The 15,966-nt window shown below is 35.3% G+C and overlaps 1 protein-coding gene across 3 annotated transcripts in view; it reads left to right on the plus strand.

Moving 5' to 3' along the window:
• The window catches only part of LOC136028184 (uncharacterized), a 155,612-nt gene extending 140,421 nt beyond the window's left edge, over positions 1–15,191 (plus strand). For all 3 annotated transcript variants that reach the window (XM_065705885.1, XM_065705887.1, XM_065705886.1), the window contains 3 exons: positions 3,918–4,256; positions 10,113–10,253; positions 14,831–15,191. In XM_065705885.1, the coding sequence (XP_065561957.1) occupies positions 3,918–4,256; positions 10,113–10,253; positions 14,831–15,115 (765 nt within the window). In that variant the 3' untranslated portion in view covers positions 15,116–15,191. The remainder of the gene's footprint in view (positions 1–3,917; positions 4,257–10,112; positions 10,254–14,830) is intronic.
• Positions 15,192–15,966: the final 775 nt, after the last annotated feature.

Below are 15,966 nucleotides of genomic sequence, written 5' to 3' on the forward strand. Positions count from 1 at the left end.
TTGAATCAGAAAGAACACGGAGTCTTTGCTTATAATTTTCTCCGTATTATAATGTGCATGTTCAATTGTGTTCCTGAGTATTTCAATTCTGATAAAATTTCATCTCTGGGAAGTATAGAAACTATTCAATTCTGTACACCTTACGTATAATGTAATTTAGTCATGTGATCAATTGAAATTCATTAATTCTACAGCATGTCTTATAATTTACTGCAATATGATCTCATTTGATGTCAGATTAAACTTTGCAGTGGGTCAATATTAAAGTTTGAATCGAATAAAATGGTGTTCCAACCTACTTGGATAATTCGCAGAAAAATCGTAGCTCTAATTTTTTTTTATTATGCATCTCTTTCTCTTTATATACTTTTTTTTTTACCAAGTCTTCTTTCAATATCCTCTGCTGAACCATGTCTAATCTCTTAAATTTTTTTTATGCCTCACATATAATTTTATATTGAAGCCCCTCCCTTCTCTCATTCCATCCTCTATTTTAGCCTTAGTCTCAGTAATTCCAATTTCTGCATGGAGTAGTTATGCGAAATTTTTGTTTTAGTTTTTTAACCCTGAAGGTTCCCTTTTTTTACCGCCAAGTTACCACGTTTTTTTCGCGTGGCATTTACGTATGATTATATGTTAAAATATAGGATATAGCTTCCGACAAGGAAGATATCGGGAACCCCTCTCCCCCACGTTTTTATGAAGTTTGCCCAGCTTGTAACAGAATTGAGCTCCTAACAGCTCATATTGATATGGATCTTTTCCAACCTTGTTGCTGTAAAGACAAAAGCAAATACAGGATTTTATGAATTAGGAGGGGGACTCGCTACAAAGATTTTTTATTGCTAACTAAGCCTAACTTACCTTACTAATATGGAAAATTGCCTGCTTTTGCTTCTATCCCTCATTTAGCTGCCGGTTCTGTAAAGCTAGCCACAAAACACATTTATAGGAGCACCATTAATATTATACATCGAATTGTCGCCTCCTATTTCCACTATTAGAAAATCTATCAATTACACTTTCTACACTTATAATAATATCACGGTGAAACAAACTGGGTGAAGTCCGGTGAGTCTTTCCTCTGTCATTTTATTTCTTAACCATGCTTTCAATCTTCTCAAGGTAGAAAAAATTTGCTCAATAGACGCCACACTCACAGTTAGGGTCATGAGAATCTGCAAGATCACTGAAATATTTGGGAAAATATCAGCATTGTAATTCTATTTCTCTAAAGTTTTTCCTAGTGTTTTGGGTATTCTGCCTGTGCCTGCATTGCCTTATCTCAGACGAGACCACTGAGTCTTTTATATTCTCGCTTCTCCGGTCCTTGCAGATTTTCTACTAATGAGTATTGTGTTGAAAAGCCATGAATTGTATCAGCAAGTTGTTGTTTGGTCGTTTCCATGCAATTTACTGGCAATAAAATACTGAGTTTAAAAGTGTCCGGTGTTTCTACGGAAAGTGGCTTTCTAAGTCCAAAATGATCGTATCCAACAAACTGATTGTCTATAATATTTCTCCTGTGAACTGAATAGCATATTAGTTCTATTTATTTTCTTTTTTGGTGTCTTTGGGACTGTTGTTTCTAAGCCTAGATTGGTTGCTACTTTAATCAACTCTTCATTTTTTTTTTTTACTCGCTTTCATTCTTTGGGCGCTTGACCTGCTGCTGGGTAAGAAGGTCCTTAGCATGTCTTGCTGCAGATCAAGGTCCAAGCTCTTCTTCTGAAATAACCGACTAAGCGTAAAATCAGTTCAAATTCGTTACTTAGAGAGTAAATCAGACGCACCTAGTATCTATTGATTTTTTGCAATACCCCCCTTAACATTTCCTTAAATTTTCAGCTTAATAATCATAGCCATTCGTGAGATATTGCAGATAAGTCCTTTTGACAACCTGGATACATTCATGATTCTATCTACTAAAACTAGTGTTTGTGTATTTGTTGTATTATTGCGATGAGTGTCACCGTGGTAATTAAAACCTCAGGACTGTATTTATTTCTAAAAATTCAGCCTCTCGGAAATTCTTTTTTTCTCCAGGAAAAAAAAGCCCTTCCAGAGAAAAATGTTCTTTAAAATGGAAACCCCTATATCGACTACAGGCAGGAGTGCTAGAATTGGCACTCTTCTCCGAAAATTGGGAGAGGGGTGAAGTTTTTTTCATATTTTTCAAAGGAAGATACAATACAAAAAAAATTTAATGTGGGGAGGTTTTATTTTTTAATTTTTGTTTATTCAATGAAAATATCAAAAACCGTACTTTTTCAAATTCTAGAGGTGAGGGGGGAAATCTAGAGATGATTATTTCCTCTCCTCAATTGACATCCCTGTTCTCAGGACCAGTATTTTATTATACAAAAAAAAGTATTTAACCAATATTTGTTTAAGCGAGCTTAATATTGCAGAAATTTCTGTTAAATAACTGGTTATGTTTTCAAGCCCCTTGAAAGCATTTAATACCGATATTTATTGTAGACTATGATCTAAATCGTTTTGCTACATTATTGGCAGTAATCTTTGTGACTTGGTCATGGATGCAGGAAGTCTCAAATTTGTTTACGATTTACCCCTACTTTCCTGTATTTTTTTTTCGATTTGCTAGTCTTGTGTTAAACTGGATCCCCACTCCTCTCCCACCTGTTGTAATAAATTACTGTGTATTTATCTTGACTAGATATTTCACATAGATAGTTTATATTATGGAACTTTTTTTTATTAAAGTACACTGGATTTAAGTAAATTTTGAGTGATGAAATAGCCTTTTTAGGATGAACTCCTTTGATTTTTCCTGGGGTCCACATTTAAGCTTAGCATTGATGGAGGAGGATTAATGCCAAAATTGTGTCCAGGGGGCTAAAGCGACCTTCACTATCTTTTCCAGTTTCTAGGTTTAATAGTATTTGGGCAACTTTGTTTAACACTAGACCACTCTGAGAGGTAACCCTATAATGGGTATGTAACTGAATTTATCTAAAAAATCCTCCGCTTACGCAAATTTGCTCTCACAAGATGTCACCAATAGATAGATAGATAGTTTGTTTTAGTCCACCATAAAACAACAAAATGGAATATATTTTTTCAGTATATCCAGTGTATACCAATTTCAGTCTATATTTGTATCATTTCTGCCAACCCTTCGGACATATTCTAGAATATTAAAACTTCAATTCTGAGCTTGACATTTCTGGAAAAGTAACTAGGTGAAACAACATATACATTATTATTGTTTTTTAGTATATCGTTTTTTTTAGAACTTAAATTCATCGCAGGCAGTTTTTGGGATATATTTAAGTGCTCGTTGATAGCCCTGATTCTGTATAGTTTTCCCTATGTCGATAGAATTTTTCTGTGCATTAAGTTTGCCCTAATTTCTTTTTATTATGATTGTGAATAAAAAGTACGTCTTTTGTATCAAATTTGTTTGTTAACAGTTGTAGCTCAGGGGTAGAATTGTCCACTTAGTTAATTGGAAGGCATGAGTTTAACTCCCATTAACAGAAAGCATATCAACTTTCCATTACTTATCAATACAATAGCAGATTTTTTTCTCTTTCAAATTGTTTGAAAAATTGTCAAATTGTTTTCTGTCCAAATGTTTCTTGAAAATTAGTACCTACTATTGCTAGTTTCTAACAACCAACCTACATTTTTGTAACTTGAACAAAATTAAAAGTCAAATGCTTCTTTTAATCGCCGCCAGTTTTGACCGCCTCAGGTAGTGAGAGAGCTGCGTGATGAATCTCGCAATAAAATATTAGAAAATAGTTGTTGCTTCATATTACTACAACCTTGATTTGTCTCTATTTCTGGATTGTTCTTTTCTTCTTTTTTGTGATGGACAAAATTTTAAATTTGGCTGCTTCTTTCATTTTTCATTATGATCGATGTCATTTATGCTGACTTGTTTTCAGAACTCAGCCGTTAGTCTTCCTTTGAAAAAACAGGATAACCCAGTCAGTATAACAAAATCCATAGCCAGCGATGTCAGCAAGAGGTGTGGCCCAAGTAAATTAGAAAAAGGGTGTACAATTCTGAATGAATCTAGTAAGGATAAGCCTGTGCCAATATCTTGCCAGAGTGTTGATAAGCTTGCAGAGGAAAAACTAGTCAAAAATTTTGAGAATGAACGAAGTAAATGCAAAGAAAATAGTGATGATGATGAGGGAATTGCTTCAAATGAAGAAGTACCCGTCCTGCCATCTGTAAAGAAGCTTGCGTCACTTTTCAAACACACTGCTGAAACAAACGAAGTAAGTTTTGGCAGTTTGACTGTTTGATCTTTTCCTAGACACTGTTTTTCTTCGTATCTATCTCCTTTTCCTTCTAATAACGCTAACCAACAGTTTTGTTTACGCATAAAACGATAGCTTTCTTTTCTGCAATTACATCTACTGATTCCAAAAATTATTAAGGTGTTTTTTTCTCACTAGTTTTGGTTGCGCTTTTTTGCAGTTTTTTTTTAATGTTGCTCTTTTGGACCTATAAAAAATTTTTTAGTGAATGTTTTCCTTGTCTTTTCCTTATTTATTTCTTCACATCTGGAACTAAATTCCAAAATCTAATCATATTTTATCTAGCACCTACAATTTTTGTGTTTGATTCTCTAAGCTGCTTTGTAGAATTATGATACTAAAAATAGGGAAAAAAGAAAATCAAAAGTTATTTTTTCAAAAACAGTGGGTGCTAGCTTGGGTAATAGAATAAATATTCAGTATTTTGGAAGTCCAAAATAGTAAATATTCCCAAGGACTTAAAAGTATTATGGAGAACTGCGGATGATGAAAAAATTCTGAAAAAAGACCAAACCAACAAAAATTTTTACTTAATATAAATATTTAAGAAAAGAAAAATAAATCGAACTTGTTTTTATGATTACTTCCTAGATTACTTTGATTCGGCTTTAAATTATGGATGATAAAGACCAATGGGACATTAACATCTATAAAGGAGCGACTATCATATTCATGAACCGAAGATATCAAGTCCACTAGGGTATAAAAACATACAGGGTCTGTGTTATGCTATTGCCTGAATATGAATGAAAGGGTATAAAACCCACGTAGTCAGGAAATAAGTAGTATCATTAAATACTCTCTGTGTTTCGTTCCGAATCTCTGGGCTGTAGACAAACCAACATGCGATTCGCACTATTTTATAAAATTTTCTAAGAATGAACAATCGAAGGAAACGTCTCAAGATAAACATTACTACAGTAAACTATGTAGGGGTGAACTAAGACATAAGGGTTATTTATATACAACATTGGTTTAGAATTTATTTTTATATTGTGCAAGCTCCAAAGGCAGCGTTTTGTGTAACACTATTTTATAACATTTTATAAATTATTTTATAAAATGAAACAATAATAAAATACAAATAAAAAAAAGGAGTTCCTCCGTAAGTTCTTGGAAACATTTCTTGGAAAGTTTTTTCTTATATTGTGCAAGCTCCAAAGGAAGCGTTTTGTGTACCACTGTTTTATAACATTTTATAAATTATTTTATAGATGAAGCAATAATAAAACACAAATACAAAATAGAGGAGTTCCTCCGTAAGTTCTTGGAAACATATTTTTGTTTAAGGACTTGAAAGAAATGTTTTTAAAATTAATTGCGTAGATGAATATTTTGTCTTCAGTCGGGCATATAGCATATAGAACTGCGTTAGGCAGTCTTTGAGTTAGAACAGTAATGGTTCATTGAATTTGTTTTTTTTTATCCGTTGATTTTGGTGAATAGGTTGGTTTTGTGACGGCAAAAGCGATTCACTACAGAAATTGGTCAATGGCCAGGCCAATCCCCAGTTCAATGGAGTGATATAGCAGAGAAGACGGAACTGCACTTAACGTTGTCCTACCTGACATTTGTTGATTGGTCAAAGTTGTTTCTTTTTTATTAAAATAGCCAAATTCTATAAAAATAACCTGTTTTAAGTAGCCTACAAACAACACCCTTTGATTTCCTTTTTAAGTTTAAGAAATTAATGCTTATATTAGGGTGTAGCTATTTGAGCTCCTCGTTGTACTAGTATTTGTTACCTTTTTGGTCCGTTCAGAAACATGGGAAAACCGATGAGAAAAATTGATTGATACGAGGGAAAGAGTTCAAACGATAGGTACAAAATTAGTCATAAAAATCACAGATAACGTGTACTTGTACACACCTAGTCTCTAAGCCAAATTTATTTCTTTCCCGGTATCGTCCTATTTGGTGTTAGTCAGAGGCAACGCTATAGCGCTGCCTATAGTAAAGGTCACACGGCTCCAATGTTTTATTATTTATATATTTATTTTTATTTTCCCTGAGTCACTTCATATGGAATGGGTCGTCGGGTAAATTTCGGAAGGGGCTCATTTAATTGCAAATCGGAGGCTCTAGTGCCTCTTTTAAGATTCAAAAGTGATCAAAGGCAACTAGTCCCGCCTCCCAATGTGCTTTTTCCCCAAATGCATCTGATAAAAATTTTGAGATAGGTATTTTGTTTAAAATAGTTCAAAGATCATATAAGAAAAACTCCGATGTCGACACAACCCCCCAGGGCCCGGCTTTGTAAGTTATACCCTGGGGGTATATATGGTTCTTATGGAAGGGATGCTCGTGTAAACTTCAAAGAGGGCTCATTTGATATGAAATTGAAAGTTATAGTTTACCTTTTAAGACTCAAAAGAGATTGCAGGGCAACTAGCCCCCCGCCCCTCCACGCTCTTTTTTCCTCCAACCCATCCGATAAGAACTTTGAGATAGCCATTTTCTTAGAAATAGTTCAAAGTTCATGTAACGAAAATTCTGGAGTCGACACAGCCCCCCAGGGTCCTGGCGCAGGCATTGTAAGTTATGCCCTGGGGCATATATGGTTCTTATGGAAGGGATGCTCGTATAAACGTCTGAGATGGCTCATTTGATTGAAATTGAAAGTTCTAATTATGTTTTTGAGAGTCAAAAGAGATTCGAGGGCAACTAGCCCCGCTCCCCCACACCTCTTTTTCTCCTAGTACTCTGATAAATTTTGAGGTAGCCATTTTGTTAAAAACAGTTCAAAGGTGAGATAACAAAAAACCAGGTGTCAACACAACCCCAAGTGACCGGAAGCAGACGTTGTAAGTTATGCCCTGGGGGCATATATAGTTCTTACGGAAAGGATACTCGTATAAACTTCAGAGACGGCTCATTTGATTGGAAAATTCTACTTTACTTTCTAAGAGTAAAAAGAGACACGATGGCAACTAGTCCCTCCCTTCTCTCCCATATCCGTTTTTCCCCAAACCCATCCGATAAAAATATGAAATAGTTATTTTGTTAAAAATAGTTCAAAGGTCAGATAAGAATAACTCTGGTTTGATACAACCCCCCAGGGCCTGGGGGGTTGTAATTACGCCCTGGGGGCATATATTGTTTTTATGTAAGGGATGCTCGTATAAACTCAAGAGATGATTCATTTGATTGGAAATTGAAAGTTCTAATTCTGATTTTGAGAGTCAAGAGAGATTGGAGGACAACTAGCCCCCTTCAAACCCCTTTTCTTCCTAGTGCATTCGATAAAATTTTGAAATCGCCATTTTTTTATAGTTCAAAGGTCAGATGAAAAAAAAAACTCCGGAGTCGACACAACCCCCCAAGACCCACAGGCAGGTGTTGTATCCATGTGGCATATATGGTGCTTATGAAAGAGATGCTCTTATAAAATTCAAAGAGGGCTCATTTGTTTGGAAATTGAAAGTTCTAGTTCACTTTTTACGAGTCAAAAGAGATCCGAGGGCAACTAGCCCCTCCACACCCTTTTTTCCCAAAACCCATCCAACGAAAAATTTTTAGATATCGTTTTGTTAAAGATAGTTTAAAGGTCAGATAAGAAAACTCTGGTGTCGATGCAACCCCCAAGGCCCGGGGGCATGCGTTGTAACTTGTGGTCCTGGGGCACATATGGTTCTTATGAAAGGGAAGCTCGTATAAGCTTTGGAGAGGGCTCATTGTATTGGAAGCAGAAAGGAGTTCACTTTTTAAGAGTCAAAAGAGATCAGAGGGCAACTAGCCCCCCCCCCCACGCTCTTTTTCTAAACCCATCCGATAAAAATTTGAGATAGTTTTTTTTTAGATAGTATTTGTTAAAAATAGTTCAAAGGTCTGATAAGAAAAACTCCGGTTTGATACAACCCCCCAAGGCCTGGGGAGTTGTAAGTTATGCCCTGGGGGTTTGTATGAAAGTGATACTCGCACAATCTTCAGAGAAAACTCATTTAAGTGAAAATTGAAAGTTCTTATTCACTTTTTAAGAGTCAAAAGAGATCGGAGGGCAACTAGCCCCCCCTAGCCCTTTTTTCCCCAAATCCATCCGATAAAATTTTTGAGATAGCCATTTTTTAAAAACAGTTTAAACATCAGATAACAAAACTCCGGGGTTGACGCAATCCCCCAAGCCCTTGGGCAAGTATTTTAAGTTATGCCCCGGAGGCATATACGGCTCTTATGTAAGGGACGATCGTATAAACTTCAAAGGTAGCTCGTTTGATTGGAAATTGAAAGTTCTAGTTACCTATAAATGAGTCAAAAGTTAATGGAGGGCATCAATCCCCCCCCCCTAACACAAACACCTTCTTTTCCCCAAATACATCGAACAAAATTTTGAGATATCCAGTTTATTTGAAACAGTCCAACGGTAAGATAACAAAACTTTGTTGTCAGCACACACACCCCCCTCCAGAGTCAGGGGAAGGGTTGTAACTTATGCCACGGGGGCATACAAGGTTTTTATAGAAGAGGTGGTCGCATAAGCGTTGGAGAGGACCTAAATGATTAGAAATTGATAGTTCTAACTCACCTTTTAAGAGTTAACAGTGACCCGATGGCGACTAACCTCCCCTCTCTGTCAACCTTCTTTTCCCCAAATGCATCCCATCAAATTTTTTTACTGCGATTTTGTTCCAAATAGGCGAAAGATAATGTAACAAAAACTCCAGGGATAACCCCCCCCCCCAGTATCTCGGGGCAAGTGTTGTAAAATTTGCCCTGGGGGCACATAACGTTCTTTGGAAGGCATGGTCATATAAACTTCGGAGGGGGCTTATTCGATTGTAAATCAGAATTTTTCGTGCCCTTCTCAAGATTCAAAAGTGATCAGAGGGCAACTAGCCCCCCCTCCCAGTGCTGTTTTCCCCCGAATGCCTCCAATCAAAATTTTGAGGTAGCTATTTTGTTCAGAATAGTTTGAAGACCAAATAACAAAAATCCCGGGGTCAACACATCCCCCCCCAGAGCCCGGGGGCAAGTGTTGTAAGCTATGCCTCGAAGGCATAAAAGGCTATATGTAAGGGATGGTCGCATAAAATTCAGAGCTGGCTCGTTTGATTGGAAATTGAAAGTTCAAGTTACCTTTCTATGAGTCGTCAAAAGTGATTGGAAGGTATCTAAAGCCCATGCCTTTTCCTCCAAATATGTTCGATAAAAATTTTGAGATAACCATTTTGTTCAAAACAGTCGAAAGTTCAGATTACTATAAATTAGAGTTAGTATAGGTTTCTATTTCTTCTGATCTTAAGTTTCATATGGCCTTTACTTTTCTTTAGAAAACTTCTTTTTCGGAAAGTTTTTTTAAAAATTAATTTTATAAAAAGGATTACTTGCGTTAGATAAAAACGGATGGCTCTGGATAAGAACCACCAAATCTTGAACTTTCGCGTGCTTAAAAGTTGACATGCTTTCCAATTTCAAAAATGCTTACTCATTTTTGCTTGACGGCCTATAAAAAACAGATTGGCACCCTAACTCCGGTACCGATCGGTACTATGGGAAAAATTGACCGGTTTTCCCATGGTACGGATCGGTTTCTGAGCGTTTCTCTCTGCGTCTGAACGGGATATGAGTGAAAAAAGTTTTTTTTTTTACTTTTTTACCTTATTACGTTTTTATAGCACATACTTCGCATAAGTAATTATAAACTATTGCTCTTTAAGGGAAAAAACGTTGAAATAATGTTTTCTTATTCCAAATTTTTACAATTTCACAACCTGTTGTCCTGCTGTCTCGGGAATCAATGCCAAATCGAGTTGAATAAATTGATCCCATCCCACATCAACATTATTAATGTGGATCATAGTTGTTATTATCTTCTAGGTAAACTTTCAAGAAAAAGGGAAGGCGAGTAAAGCGAACGAGTCGACTGGAAAACATGTAGCAGGAGTAATATCTGGGAATAGTCAAAATGTTCAAAATAAAGTTAAGAACTTGAAAGACGAGGAAGTTGGAGTATTTCGAGTTAGTTTTTAATTAATTATCTGTGTGGCATTCTCTCATTACGTCTGTTGTTTGTATTGATTCCTCCCTGTCTTAAGCTGTCTTGCTATTGCTTGTACGGTGTGAGTTGCTAAGATGACAAATCGATTAGCTTCATATAGAATAATGGAGAAAAGTGACAAAAAAAAGCATTGCTGGCAAAATACCCACCACCTTATGAATGTGCTTTCTTGATTTTTTTTTTTTTTGGGGGGGGGGGTTGAGTTCAAAGAATGTGTTTAAATTTGTCTTAGTATGTAGCTTATGTTACTTTAATACTTATCTAGGGATTTTTTTCGTACGGGGTGGGGGAATGGCAAAAACATAAAAAATTTACGATGGTCAATAAGTGTTAGGAAACTAAGAATTTATGTTTTTCAGGAAATGGCGAAAATTCTCCTTCCGCCCGCATAACTGGTCGAATTAATTTGAAAATGCTATTTTGTTTTAAGTTTTTTTTTTGGGGGGGGAGACTAATGGAACATTCTATTTGAGGTATTTCAGACAAACAAAGTTAAGAATCACTCAAGAGCTTTCATGACTCCCCGACACTTAAAGATCTAGATTTGGTCATTTTGGTTTAGCTAAGCTAGATCATAAGGAATAACATAGAGTGAAGTTGATTGAGCCACAAATTTGTCAGTGGTTGTTCAAAGATGCTAGCTAAAAATATGGCCCTCTTACCAGATGTTTCTTCTTTTATTATTCCCAAAAGATCTACTACTCTATGGAGAAAATCCAAATTTCTCCACACAGTATTTATACATTCTATAAAACTGATGCTCGAGCCACGTCATATACCCAGCTTTTGAAAAAATAAAAAGGATCCATGAAATGAAATTGGAAGAACAAGACTTGAAAAGCTTATATCAATGCTAATTTATTCCCACATGTTGTCTACTATTCTGATGACCTTGTACTTTTTGTCAGATTCATCATATAGATGGAAAAACTGCTGTTCCAAACCGTTCGTAATTCCGATTTTATTCTCAAATATGAATAAAATGTGTTTCAGGCAAAAGGAGAAGTAAATATTGCCCTTGTTTTGGGCATTACGAAATGGGCCTCAGAAGTTGAAATCACTAAATGACACGTTTTTAAACTACCTAATAAGTAGTATATATGTATGTATGGGTTTTAGCACGAAAGGCGCACGCGCACCAGGATATAATAAACAGATAAACAAAAATTAAACATTGAGTATATTAAATTTGTTGTCATCACTACAAAAAGAACAGTGTACAAGAGAAACAAAATGTCTTCACTTAGTCCATTACTCAGGAAGTGCAGCCTTTATCGCATACTGACCCGCATAAACCTGCCAATATTATTGATGTTAATGTGGTAGTTACTTCATAGGGTCTTATTAATTAATCCCTTCTGCCTGGAACTATCCCTAATTATTCTGCTCTTAATTCTTGCAAACCAATACACTGACAAAAAAGTGTTCTAAATATTCTAAATTACCTCACATTAGACAAAAATATGAACCACTCTTCATCCTAAATTTTGCAGAGGTTTTTTGGCCAAAGTGGCATAAAATCAAATGCGTAATTTATAAAGTATTTTGGTGACTTTAGGAGTCAATGACAAACTTCATGAAACATAAGTAACAAACTAAGTAATTTTGTATGTTCTATTGCAGCGGTGTCAATTTAAAGGGAGGGGCTTGTTTTTAAAAACTGGAGGAGCAAGTTTTTGTAATTTCTTCATTGAGAATGATAAAAAAAACGACATTTTCAAAGAAAATACAAAAAAAGTATTTTCGAAACCTTTGGGGGGATTTTGGAAAGAGGGAAAGGGCAAATACCAACCTCTGTCCCCCTTTCCCTCAGGACCCCCCCCAGATTGACACTACTGCTCTACTGATAGTATAAATATGTAAGAAATTTATTTAACTGTATTAAATGTTATTATTCCTGGGATACTTAAGAATAACTGAATTTTCTAGTGAAGCTTTTCAACTTTGCATAAACTCCTCACAAGTTTATTCAATAGTCAGGAGCCGCTGGAGGTAAATGTATTTAAAATTATAGGTTATTAAAGGTTGTGCGTTATCAGTTAGCAGCATGCAATTGGATGTAGTCAATCATGGCGAATATAAAAATCAGTTTGAGAATGCAGTTTGATGTAGTCGATAATGATAAATACAAAATACAAAAATCAACATTATAGTATACAAGAAGATGCAACATCCCATTTTTTCAAATTCCCAAGAAATAGAACCCAACTGTCGAAAGTTCCCTTAAAATCAATAAGAAATTTCCAACTGTTCTAAAATTACTCAATTAATACTCAAATCTAAGGGAATTGACTATCTTTTGTCTCACGCTCTAGGAATATTCTTATCCATCTTGAAAATCTGACGACATAAGGTTTATTTTTGTTAATAGATTTTGTAGTAAATTTTATTATTTTACAAAATGAATGATGTATGGATTTTCTAACACTTTCCGTTTTTGAACTCTTAGCGAAGAGGCAGACTGATTTAATTTTTGGCTCGGATAAGCATAGATGTCTATCCAACGCGTATGCGCACGTCCCGATAGATCTCAGTGACTTCCAATGAATCCAGGCTCAATCCTTTTCGATTCTACGATGACGGTTTGCTCAATATTTATACTCTTAATACAGTGAATAGTGAGATGGCCGACAGATTTCTTGATGTGTCAGCTATTGGAAATAGAGTGCTAATTGGACCGAGGTAAAGCTGCTTTTAGCAAATTGATGGTCACGAATAATCAGCAAGCAAAACAGTAAAAGAAAATCAGGCTTTTTAGTGCCGTAAATAGACTTATCAATGTTGAAGTTCAAACTATCAAAAGGGTATAGGTGAGTGATGACTTTACGGGTGACACAGGACCTCACCATATGAGGAACTTGCTTTCTCATGAGCATTTCCCATATACACCTTCTATATTGGAGAGAAATGCAATTTCTGGGAAGGTTATACTTTAGTCAGGAACCAAGTTAGGCCTGGTCCTGGGTTCGATGCCAGTTGCTGCAAGATTGGGCGACAGACACGCCATCTGTCCCTGCCGTCATCTGTCGAAATCTTGACGATTTTCAGCACAAAGTTATGCTTAACAGTCTCTACCTCATTTCATGTATACAGACACTGAAATTGTTTATAGTTTACCTGGATTGATTCTGATTCTAGGTTCTGTTCTCATAATCTATGAATATAAGTGAAAACGAGGACCGCGAAATGGACTGGCCTATATGTAACGGAGAAATCAAACTGATTTGTGTTATAAATACATACATGAAAAAAAGTCAGTGAGTCAGTGAAAAGTCAGTTTTACCATGGAAAGTGTTTTCTTATTTTTTTTTATTTTTTTTAATAATGTGACTTTTGAACTTTGAAATCGCTTTTTCAGGTTAGATTACCGAAAGTATCCTAACAAATTATTCAGCTAAAAGAAACCTGGTATCAAAGAATTGTCCAAACTTGCTCTTTATAAATTAATTGTTTTTCTTTCTTATGTTTTTTCCTTCTTTACTGTGTGCTAAGTCCACATTGATGGTTTCTGAACAATGTATTCCAATTTAGCAAAATGAAATCTGTGACCCATGTTTGATTGCATATTCAGCATTTAATGTAATGTAGCATCGTGTAATGTCTATTTTTGACTGTACATATGTACATTCACATTTAAAGACTAACTCTTGGTCGAAATTACTGGAATTCTATACAGTTGGCTATTTGATTTTATGAATTCAGAAAATAAACGTTATAGTTAGACTCCTTGGCCGAACAAACGACATTGGACCTAACCTTACTTCTAACATGTTTGAGTCTTCACTTAATATTTTCAAGCTCGTATTGTGAAACAAACAGAATAATAAACAAGGATCTATATTTGCACCGGGAGGTTTTACCTTGGCTTGGTCTGAAATGTCTATTTTGTCAACAAGATAGTATGTTTCTAACCCTATCTGGTACTTTTGTCTTTTATAATAAATTTAGGGCCAAACGTTACTCCTCTGAATTTATTACGAGGACAAATTATAACCATCAGCTTCGATATGATTATAAAGTTCTTTCAGTTTGTGTAAAAAGTTAATGTCAAAGCGGTACCTCATTTTGGGGCCATATGGTACCGTTTTATATTCCATGTCCTTTTTAAGGGTCAAGCACCATATGAAGGTGCCTAAAAACCTTGAAATCACAAAAATCTTGAAGCTTTTAGGAGACACTCCCCTTCCCTTGCAGTAGTATCAAGCTTCGCTCAAAATATATGGGTTATTCATTAAAGTTTCTTAGGGGCAAGAACATCATAGTTTTCTACAGGATTAAATTTATTAGCGAAGTGAGATTCAATAATTTTTATAATAATTACTTTATGTAAGAATTTTGTGTGTGTTTCTTGTACATTCTAAAAAAAGAATAATGTCAAACCTGGAGATTGTGTGTATATTCTCTGATGAAAATAATATTTATATTTTAATTACAATTCACTAAAATCCTATTCAAATAAATTACAATTCACAAAGGATTGGTAACCCGTTAGAACTGGCTAAATTGTTATATTCCTATAAATCCTTATGTCTTGCAGATTCACAGCCTAACAGCAAGGAACGTTCCTCGTGAATTTCGGAAGGGCTTGGAACTAAATCGTGATAGACCCCAAGACAAAATCGTAAAGTTGCTATCTCCTTCTCGTGCTAATGATAATGCAAAAGTCACCATTCCAGCTAAACAAAGCGAATCAAAAGGTGCCGCATCTACAAAAGGTGTTAAAAGTGGTATTGCCAAACGTGCCGCCTTTTGGGACAATCGTATTGTCAACGGGATAGTCGAAGACGCTGAGGTATCTGATAACTTTCCAGAGTTGCTTTGAGTAATATTTAGTTTTTGCAATAATCCAAAGCTGTTATTTTTGTTATATACTAAATAATAATGTTTTTATGTGAAAATGTCTAAATTCTAATTTGGTTCGTCTTATAGGGTAGGCTGAAATAATGCCATGTTTCAGAGTAAATTATAGATCTCATTTTCTGCCTTTTCCATAATAGGAATGTTGAGAATCCCTCCAGAATAGAGAAAGTAGAAGGTTCACTTAAAAATAGTCCAAAATCAGTAATAAAATACTTTTTTTTTAAATTTAATCTTTAGTAGGTTGCAGCTACTGCCACAATCATTATGGATAGCTTTGCTAAAATATTCATTTACTTAAAGTGGAAGTTTCTTAAGGTATGTCTTTTATACGTTGAACAGCAGTATTCTACCCTTATCATGATCTCCAGGATATTTTGTTTTTACCATGGAGAGCGATGGTTTAGTGAACTCAATATTGATTTTAAGTTTCCCCGAAAAGTATTTTCGGGAAAAGGCATTTTCTGCCTTTTCCATAACAGGAATGTTGAGAATCCCTCCGGAATAGAGAAGGTAGAAGGTTAACTTAAAAATAGTCCAAAATCAGTAATAAAATACTTTTTTAAATTTAATCTTTAGTAGGTTGCAGCTACTGCCACAATCATTATGGATAGCTTTGCTAAAATATTCATTTACTTAAAGTGGAAGTCTCTTAAGGTATGTCTTTTATACGTTGAACAGCAGTATTCTACCCTTATCATGATCTCCAGAATATTTTGTTTTTACCATGGAGAGCGATGGTTTAGTGAACTCAATATTGATTTTAAGTTTCCCCGAAAAGTATTTTCGGGAAAAGGCATTTTCTGCCTTTTCCAT

The sequence above is a fragment of the Artemia franciscana genome, chromosome 6 (genome assembly GCF_032884065.1).
Source record: "Artemia franciscana chromosome 6, ASM3288406v1, whole genome shotgun sequence".
Lineage (NCBI taxonomy): Eukaryota > Metazoa > Arthropoda > Branchiopoda > Anostraca > Artemiidae > Artemia > Artemia franciscana.